Below are 10,341 nucleotides of genomic sequence, written 5' to 3' on the forward strand. Positions count from 1 at the left end.
CAGCCTGGCCAACATGGCGAAACCCCATCTCTACTAAAAATACAAAAATTAGCCGGGCATGGTGGTGGGTACCTGTAATCCCGGCTACTTGAGGACTGAGGCAGGAGGATCGCTTGAATCTGGGAGGTGGAGGTTGCAGTGAGCCGAGATCGTGCCACTGCACTCCAGCCCGGGCAACAAAGCGACCCTCCATCTCCAAAAAAAAAAAAAGAAAGAAAGACAAACAATTTCCAGCTGGGCTTGGTGGCTCACGCCTGTAATCCCAGCACTTTGGGAGGCCGAGGCAGGTGGATCACAGGGTCAGGAGTTCGAGACCAGCCTGGCCAAAACCCCATCGCTACTAAAAATACAAAAAGTTAGCCGGGCATGGTGGTGGACGCCTGTAGTCCCAGCTACTCGGGGGGCTGAGGCAGCAGAATCGCTGGAACCCGGGAGGCGGAGGTTGCAGTGAACTGAGATCAGACCACTGCACCCCAGCCCGGGTGACAGAGCAAGACTCTGTCTCACAAAATAACAAAAAGCAAAAAACAAAAAATTTCCGCCTATTTTAAAATACAGATAGGATCTTGCTATGTTGCCCAGGCTGGTCTTCAACTCCTGAGTTCAAAAGAGCCACCCACCTCAGCCTCCCAAAGTGCTGGGATTACATGTGTGAGCCACTGTGTCTGACTTATGATGTCATTCTTGACTTTCTTTTCTTCTCATACCTCACATCTAATCAATTTGCAAATTCTGTTCACTTTACCTTTAAGTTAAATACAGAAACCAGGCCAGAGATGGTGGCTCATGCCTGTAATCCAACACTTTGGGAGGCTGAGGCGGGTGGGTCACCTGAAGTCAAGAGTTTGAGACCAGCCTGGGCAACATAGTAAAACCCTGTCTCTACTAAAACTACAAAAATTAGCCGGATATGGTGGCGCACACCTGTAGTCTCAGCTACTTGGGAGGCTGGGGCAGGAGAATCACTTGAATCCGGGAAGCAGCGGTTGCAGTGAGCTGAGATGGCACCACTGCACTCCAGCTTGGGAGACAGAAGGAGACTCCGTCTCAAAAGTAAATAAATATACTTACATACAGAATCCAGCTACTTCTCTTTGCATCCACTGCTAATATCACGGTCTAAGTTATCACCATCTCTTGCCTGCATCACTGCTGTGGCCTTCTAATTGGTCTAATTGGTTCTGCCCATGCAGCCATTTTAACATGCTAAACATGTGGGTCAGATGGTGTCACTCCTCTGCTCAAATCCTCCACTGGCGCCCATCTCACTTTAAGCAAGAGCCAAAGTCCTTACAGTCGCCCACAAGACATGATCTGGACGCCCTGCTCTCTCTCTACCTTGCCTCCTCTCCCCTTTCTCAATCAGGTCCAGCCACACAGACCCCCTTGGTGCTCCTCAAACACATCCTGTATGTCTCCATCACGTGGCCTTTGCACTGCTAGTTTGCTCTGTTTGTGAAATTCTCATACAAATCCATCCAACTGGCTCCTTATCATCTTATCAGGGAAGCCCTCCTAAGGACCTTAAATAACAAATGTCTCCTGCATTCCCCATCCCCCTTACCTTGTTTTCGTTTTTCTTCATATTTATCACCTTGTAACTATTTATTTAAGGCCTGAGTTCTACCATAAGAATAAAGTAGCAAGAGGGCAGAGATTTTGTCTACCTCTCCAGGAGCTAGAACAATAATAGATACCTTTTGACTCAATGATAAATATGTTATTACATGCCTGACTCCTTGGTGTCAGTCAGCTTTTCCAGCTTTATTTCAGTGCATCTTTTCTATAATTAGCATGAAAAACAGCACCTGGCACATACCGTGGTATATAACTGCCACTTAGTAACGAATGAACTAATGTTATCTCTAGAACTCTGCTTATATTTACTTAGTTTCCATCGTCTTCTTGGAACACCTTTATTTTCCTTCCCACTTTCCCCTCTTCTTTTCCCATTTCTACTCCTTTTTCTTATCTTTCTCACATTTCCTCCTGCTCCTCCTTTTCTCTCTCTAATCCTACTTCTTTAGTCCATTTCTTCTCCTGTCTTTCTCCAAACTCTTTTATCTCCTTACTCAGTTCTCTCATGTCCTCCTCTCACTCCTCTTTCTCCTATAGAACCAAAAGACATCAGAACCCAAATTGGCCTTACATCTAATCCCTCTTGGCTGCTATGGAAGAGGAGATACCACAAAATGGCGTGATTTGCTTTAAGGTGACAGCTAGTTTAAGGCCAAATCAGGACTAAATCTCAGGTTATCTCTTTCTTTGTCCTCTCTTCTCTCTCACTCTTTCCTTTCTGCTTTTTTCCCACTTCTCTTTCTTTTTTTAAATTTTATTTATGTATTTATTTTTGAGACGGAGTCTTGCTCTGTCGCCCAGGCTGGAGTGCAATAGCACAATCTTGGCTCACTGCAACCTCTGCCTCCTGGATTCAAGAGATACTTCTGTTTCAGCCTTCCGAGTAGCTGGGACTACAGGCATGTGCCACCACACCCGGCTAATTGTTGTATTTTTAGTAGAGATGGGGTTTCACCACGTTGGCCAGACTGGTCTCGAACTCCTGATCTCAAGACCTCAAGTGATCCACCTGCCTCAACCTCCCAAAGTGCTGGGATTACAGGGATGAGCCACTGTGCCCGGCTCGCTTTCTTTTTTTTTTTTTTGGAGACGGAGTCTCGCTCTGTTGCCCAGGCCGGAGTGCAGAGACAGGATCTTGGCTCACTGCAACCTCCATCCCCTTCTCCTCCCGCAGGGTTCAAGCTATCTCCTGCCTCAGCCTCCTGAGTAGCTGGGATTATAGGGGTCTGCCATCACACTCCGCTAATTATTTATTTATTTATTTTAGTAGAGATGAGGTTTCACCATGTTGGCCAGTCTGGTCTCGAACTCCTGGCCTCAAGTGATCCGCCCATCTCGGCCTCCCAGAATGCTGGGATTACAGTCCTGAGCCACCACACCTGGCTCTCTTCTCTTTCTCAATACAGTGTTAGAATCAGACAAACTTGCATTAAATCTCAGTTCCATCACAGACCGGTAACCTTCAACAAACTATTTAACTTCTGTCTTCCTAAGAAGTTTACAACTCTGTGTTCCTCACAGGTGAATTAAGACACTAATATGCACCTCATAGGGTTGCAAAAATCGAATAAAAATTTGAACAATCGGCCAGGTGCGGTGCCTCGTGCCTGCAGTCCCAGCACTTTGGGAGACCGAGGCAGGTGGATCATGAAATCAGGAGATCAGGACCATCCCGGCTAATATGGTGAAACCACATCTCTACTAAAAATACAAAAATTAGCTGGGCATGGTGGCACGTCCCTGTAATCCCAGCTACTTGGGAGGCTAAGGCAGGAGAATCGCTTGAACCCGAGAGGTGGAGGTTGCAGTGAGTCGAGACTGCACCACTGCACTCCAGCCTGGGCGATTGAGCGAGACTCTGTCTAAAAAAATAAATAAATAAATAAAATAAAAATTTAAACAATCGAGGCTGCAGTGAACTGTGATCGCATCACTGCATGCCACCCTGGGCAACAGAGTGAAACCGTGCCTCTTAAAAAAANTTACATGTTTTTCCCTTCTCTCTTTAAAAACGGTAAGCTTGGACCCCATCTCTACTAAAAATACAAAAATTAACCGGGGATGGTGGCGCGTGCCTGTAATTCCAGCTACTCGGGAGGCCGAAGCAGGAGAATCATTTGAGCCCAAGAGGCAGAGGTTCAGTGGGCCAAGACCGTGCCATTGTACTCCAGCCTGGGTGGCAAGAGTGAAACCCTGGTTCAAAAAAAAATAAAAAGAAAAAAGAAAAGATAAGATAAGCTTGGGTGGGGAGGGGTGGATGCAAAAAAAAATAAGTTTGGGCTCATTAATTCCTTGGTTCCTTCAAACTTTTAATAGTTTATTACGCCTTTGGTTCTTTCTTCTCACTTTTGTTTCACCTTTTCCATTCATTTCTTCTTCTCTTCCTCCTTTCCCTTTCCTGTGTTTCTGCTTATTTTCTATTACAAACCAAAATATGTGGACCATAAACTGCATCTGCAGTTCCTTAGCCCTAACAGACTACGCGTCCTGTTTCTCTTTATTTTCTCTTTTCACTTTCTTGTCTTTCCATTACTTATAAGTTTCTTAATTTTCCTGAGTCTCAGTTTTCCATCTGGAAAGTGGAGATAACAATTACTAGATTGTTGTTATCAGATGAATTAAGTAATGCTCGTAGCTTAACACAAAGGCCAAGATGTCATTAACTTTACCCTCGACCTTCTGCAAGCCTGTTGTGAAATATAAAACACTATATAAATGTTAGTTGTTTTGTTTTATTAAAGTATGTTGAAGTAGAAAGATGGTTTTGAGTTTGAAAAGCTCCAGATAAATCTTTGGATTTTGAGTCTCAATTTCCTTTTCTGTAAAATAAGAATAACATAGGGGTTTTCCTCCCCAAAAAATTAAGAGTCCATGTACTGAAATCATCATTCTACAAGTATTAATACATATATAGTAATCGTGGTAGAAGGTGTCCTGAAGTCACACTGGGAATATTTGTGAGGATTCGATGGAATAAAATTTTAAAAGATGTCTGACCAATAGTAAGCACTCAATACATGTTAGCAATTATTATCTCTTTTACTTTTCTCACTTCTTTTCTCCTGCTCTTCAAAAAAGTGAGTGGTTGAACCACCTAGGTGATCTCTGCTGCTAAACTTCTATTATTGATTATTGTTTACTTCCTCTTTGCCCCTTACTCCCCATCCCGTTTTTTTCCCTCTTCTTCACTCCTTCCATTACAGCTTTTCTCTTGCCTCAGTCACCCAGGGCAGTCCTGATCTCCAGCTCTCCAGCGGCCTAGAACAAACACAGAGTCGGCCGAGACTGGGCACCCGCCAAAGACGTATGTATTTAGTGGCTAGCGCTCTTCCACTAATAAAGTTTTATTGAAATACAGTATTTAAAAGGCGCCCGTCATTCTTCCCCGGCGACCAATCGGAGAGAAGAATGCTTGCGTCCCTCACTGGAGCTTCAGCGGTCGGAACACGGGGCGGGGCATGTCCTGCCGAAATTTGCGTCCTTAGAGCGGAAGTACGTCCGGAAGCCCGCCATAGAGTTTAGTGGCCAGAGTGACTCTTCAGGGAGGTGGCAGGAAAGGCTTGGAAGAGCTGCCGGAGGTGACGGAGCGGCGGCCCCGCCCGGTGCGCTGGAGGTCGAAGCTTCCAGGTAGCCGCCCGCAGAGCCTGACCCAGGGTACGACGAAGCAGTCGGCGGGAGCCCACGGTCGCTGGGCGGTGTCTTTAAGGGAGGGGCGGAGCCACGTGTAAGCTTCATTGGGGTGAGGTCACGTGGTTGTGGGCGCGTGCGGGGCAGGAGTGGAGACCTGAGGGAGCGTCGTCGTTAGTGTGGACACCATGCGACACCCCTTTCTCCGTTGCATCCTGTCTTGGGGTTCAATGGGGTGCACACGATGGGGCTTGGGGTTAGGCTCAGGGGAGGGGTGGGTGTGGAGCCTTGTGAAGTGGCTGACTTTAGGATTCGTAGATCAGAATTCTAGACCGCTCCATGTCTGATTTCTCACCGCAGAACCGACTTAGTACCTATACAGTCCAGTCCTTCAGCTTTGTGCTTCCCATCCTGCCAGCCATCCGGGATCTGTAGCTTCACATTCTCTTTCCTTGCAGCTCTGGACATCCTGAGCCCAGGTGCCCCAGCTCAGTGCAGTCATGAGTGCGGAAGTGAAGGTGACAGGGCAGAACCAGGAGCAATTTCTGCTCCTAGCCAAGTCGGCCAAGGGGCAGCGCTGGCCACACTCATCCATCAGGTGCTGGAGGCCCCTGGTGTCTACGTATTTGGAGAACTGCTGGACATGCCCAATGTTAGAGAGGTGGGTTGCTGGCTTGAATAGTCCACAGAGAAGCATAGGCAAAGGTTTGATTTTGAGAATGGGTGGGCAGGGCTCAATTTGTGATCCCATACCATTCAGTTGAACAAGAAAACAGTGATGATTAAATGCCAACTTGCAAAAGTAACCAGTAAACAAGCAAACCAGCTTTCCTTTGGAGATAAAGGATCTGTAAAGTCCACTATTTTCATTTTAAGCAAAAGAGCATGTTATTCAGAATAGGAAACCTGATTTCCAGCCTGTCTCCACCAGTGTAATAGCTGTTAATTCTCATGTCACCTTGATCAGGTCACTTTTGTTTTAGGGCTTCAGCTCTCTCTTTTAAAATGGAGACAATACTGCCCCTCTGTTGTGGGAATAAAGTGAGATTATGGGAAAGTGTAAAGTCTGGTACAAGTAGGTAGTGAGCATGTTAAATTAGCATGCCCTGTTCTTCCCTATGTGCAGCATATGCTAATCTGTTCAAGGTAGCTAAGGGAGAACGTGTCTTTTCCCAAAGACACATGGCAAACACTAGGAACACAGCAGAGAGAACCATTCACATAAAAGTGGCAGAGTTAATTTACAGTCAGAGGAGGCAGCCTGAGTCCTGACATGCTGACAGTGATATGTGGGTAAACTGAGCTAAGTTATTTGGGCCCTGTGGTTTAACCTTTTGGATCACTCTGTGATATGGTGAAAACTGGCTGACTTTTCCCTGCTTTCATCTGCAGTGGAACTAAAGAGTATTCATCAAGGTGATGAGAAAGAAGCACTTGGCTGGGTGCAGTGGTTCACGCCTGTAATCCCAGCACTTTGGAAGGCCAAGGCAGGTGGATCACCTGAGGTCAGGAGGTGAAACCAATATGGCAGAACCCTGTCTCTGTTAAAAATACAAACAGGCCTGGGCGCAGTGGCTCACGCCTGTAATCCCAGCACTTTGGGAGGCTGAGGCAGGCGGATCACGAGGTCAGGAGATCAAGACTATCCTGACGGTCTAACACAGTGAAACCCCATCTCTACTAAAAATACAAAAAATTAGCTGGGCGTGGTGGCAGGTGCCTGTAGTCAGTCCTAGCTACTCGGGAGGCTGAGGCAGGAGAATGGCGTGAACCCGGCAGGCGGAGGTTGCAGTGAGTTGAGATGGCGCCACTGCACTCCAGTCTGGGTGACAGAGCAAGACTCTGTCCCAAAAAAAAAAAAAAAAAAAAACAGGGCCGGGCATGGTGGCTCATGCCTGTTCCCAGCACTTTGGGAGGCTGAGGTGGGTGGATCATGAGGTCACGAGTTCAAGACCAGCCTGGCCAAAGGTAGTGAAACCCTCTCTCTACTAAAAATACAAAAATTAGCTGGGTGCAGTAGCAGGTGCCTGTAATCCCAGCTACTTGGGAGGCCGAGGCAGGAGAATCGCTTGAACCCGGGAGGCAGAGGTTGCAATGAGCCGAGATTGTGCCACTGCACTCCAGCCTGGGCGACAGAGTGAGATTCTGTCTCAAAAAAACCAAAAAACACAAAAAAAGCTCGTGTATGCCAGAAGTTAAATTAAAAAAAACAAAAAAGGCCGGGCGCGGTGGCTCAAGCCTGTAATCCCAGCACTTTGGGAGGCCGAGGCAGGCGGATCACAAGGTCAGGAGATCGAGACCGTCCTGGCTAACACCGTGAAACCCAGTCTCTACTAAAAAATACAAAAAACTAGCCGGGCGAGGTGGCGGGCGCCTGTAGTCCCAGCTACTCGGGGAGGCTGAGGCAGGAGAATGGCGTGAACCCGGGAGGCGGAGCTTGCAGTGAGCTGAGATCTGGCCAGTGCACTCCAGCTTGGGTGACAGAGCAAGACTCCGTCTCAAAAAAAAAAACAAAAAAAAGGGCAGCAGAGGTTGCAGTGAGCCAAGATCACACCACTGCACTCCAGCCTGGGTGACAGTGCGAGACACCGTCTCAGAAAAAGAAAAAGAAGCACTTATTGAGTGGCTGTTAACTGCCCTTCTTATGGTCTGTGAATACAAGAAAAGTATCAGGCATGGAGCTTACCCTTCTGAAGTTTACATTCCAGTTGAAGAGATAAGATGAATGGATATAAATCTAAATTATTTATTTATTTAGCAAGTATTTCTTCTGAGGCAATTACTGCATAGCTCTGTGGGATACCAGAGACTGGGTCTATAATCTTGTTGAAAGATATTCTTAGGTAGCAACCTTCTGCAAGGATTGATTGATTAAGTGCCAGAATGAAGCTGAGCACAGTGGCTTATGCCTGTAATCCCAGCACTTTGGGAGGCTGAGGCAGGTGGATCACCTGAGGTCAGGAGTTCGAGACCAGCCTGGCCAACATGGCGAAACCCTGTCTCTACTAAAAATACATATATTAGCCCAGTGTGGTGGTGCACGCCTGTAATCCCACCTGCTTGGGAGGGTGAGGCAGGACAATCACTTGAGCTCAAGAGGCGGAGGTTGCAGTGAACCAAGATCACGCCACTGCACTCCAACCTGGGTGACAGAAGGAGACTCCATCGTGGAAAAAAAAAAAATGCCAGAATGAGTGATCCATGATAGGAGAGGAAATCTGGGTGAACTGGACTGGGTGATGCAAGACAGTGTCCTGGTCAGGTGGGTCTGAAGCAGAGACCACAAATTTAGATGTCTTTTTAGGCTGTGCAGCTGTCAGAGATGAGTGAGGCTGAGGCAGGAATCTGTTGAATTGGGGAGTACTGCACACTGCCCAGACATATTCCAATTTAGAAATACCAGACACTCTGAGGGCCAGACAACACAATTTGCAGTGTCTGGTGCATGTGTCTGTTCGACTCTGAAAACTGAATGTCTTCAACTCTGAATTTAGGGTAGGAATTGGATGGCATATGGAGCAAGAGGGCATTGTGGATTGGGAGAATAGTGTAAACAAAGGCCTGAAGGTGGAAATGAGGCCTTCCTGTGGGAAGCGTGATCAGAGAGGCAGAGAACTCCTTTTGATGAGCCAGGAGAGTTAACATTGGCTGGGAAAGATGGAACAAAAAGTGGAGTTCCACACAGGATAAGGCTGGGAGGGTGGAGAGGGAAGACTTCGGTCACCTCCTTTGTCTTCATTCTTGCAGCTGGCTGAGAGTGACTTTGCCTCCACCTTCCGGCTGCTCACAGTGTTTGCTTATGGGACATACGCTGACTACTTAGGTAACCAGAGGGTTTGGTGCTCTGGAGTAATGGAGATGGGAGAAGGGCAATTTCTGGAGGGGCTCAGAAGAAATTCCTGGGATATCCCACTTAGATCGCCTGGGCACGTAGGGTCAGGGTCGAGACCTGAATTGGCATTGAAAGTGGGAGGGGAGGGAAGCAGGCTAGGGCTTCCCAGAAAACTGAAATCAGGATTCCTTACACTTTGTCATTTTTCCCTAGCGGAAGCCCGGAATCTTCCTCCGCTAACAGAGGCTCAGAAGAATAAGCTTCGACACCTCTCAGTTGTCACCCTGGCTGCTAAAGTAAAGGTGAGTGGCAGTCCCCCAGTCCTACGGTCTTGAGCATCCTTTTGTACGTCCCTGAGAGTCCACACTAGGACAGCCTTTGTCTGGACCGTTGCTGCTTCCTGCCCTCCCCTTGTCCAAGGTCTGTATATAAACTCCATTAGCAACCATTTAGGCTGATAGTATTCTTAGTTTTCTGTGTTATTTTTTATCAACTTAAGTTCTAAATAAACATCTTTTGTGTTTTTGGTCAAAATAGCAAGTAGGATATTGTTCAGGTGTTGTTCAACAATACCTTCTTCCCTACTGCTAGAAACCAGGCTCTCTCTTAATGAAGTGCTAGGCTTCTCTTTGTTAGGATGAGAAATATATATCCCAGAAGTATCTGTATATTCCCGTTAGGCTGTTTTTTGTCTAATATCATCACCCACCTTCCCAGCCTGCCCAGTCTGCAGCTCGCAATAGTTACTTGACTCTCAGTTGTCCTCAGGATTTAATTTAAACCAGGCTGTCTATTGAGAGATACCTCCAAAGGAATGCCTGTTGCAAGTAGGCAGAGTATAAATGATAAACAGTAAATCCAGACCTCTCCCACTTCCGCTTACTCCCCTATGTCAGGCTGATCTTGACCGAGGACCGGGTGATACCCTGAGCTGTGGCCAAAGGAGTGACACCCAGGCAGATGTCATTTTCTCCCTCTGTGGTGTGGCAGGGGTGAGGGTGTTAGGGGAGCATTTTGTATTTTATTTAAGATTGTCGGCCGGGCGCGGTGGCTCAAGCCTGTAATCCCAGCACTTTGGGAGGCCGAGACGGGCGGATCACGAGGTCAGGAGATCGAGACCATCCTGGCTAACACGGTGAAACCCCGTCTGTACTAAAAAGTACAAAAAAAAAAAAACTAGCCGGGCGAGGTGGCGGGCGCCGGTAGTCCCAGCTATTCAGGAGGCTGAGGCAGGGGATTGGCGTGAACCCGGGAGGCGGAACTTGCAGTGAGCTGAGATCCGGCCACTGCACTCCAGCTTGGGC

General features: G+C 47.3%; 1 protein-coding gene across 1 annotated transcript in view; it reads left to right on the forward strand.

Moving 5' to 3' along the window:
- Positions 1–5,061: 5,061 nt before the first annotated feature.
- COPS7A (COP9 signalosome subunit 7A) overlaps positions 5,062–10,341 on the forward strand; it is an 8,248-nt gene continuing 2,968 nt past the window's right edge. Inside the window, 5 exon segments of the mRNA XM_017891823.1 lie at positions 5,062–5,232; positions 5,664–5,775; positions 5,778–5,866; positions 8,953–9,028; positions 9,251–9,339. Of these exon segments, the coding sequence (XP_017747312.1) occupies positions 5,706–5,775; positions 5,778–5,866; positions 8,953–9,028; positions 9,251–9,339 (324 nt within the window). The 5' untranslated portion in view covers positions 5,062–5,232; positions 5,664–5,705.

Source organism: Rhinopithecus bieti, unplaced genomic scaffold (assembly GCF_001698545.2).
Source record: "Rhinopithecus bieti isolate Rb0 unplaced genomic scaffold, ASM169854v2 scaffold_21022, whole genome shotgun sequence".
NCBI classification, from domain to species: Eukaryota; Metazoa; Chordata; class Mammalia; order Primates; family Cercopithecidae; genus Rhinopithecus; species Rhinopithecus bieti.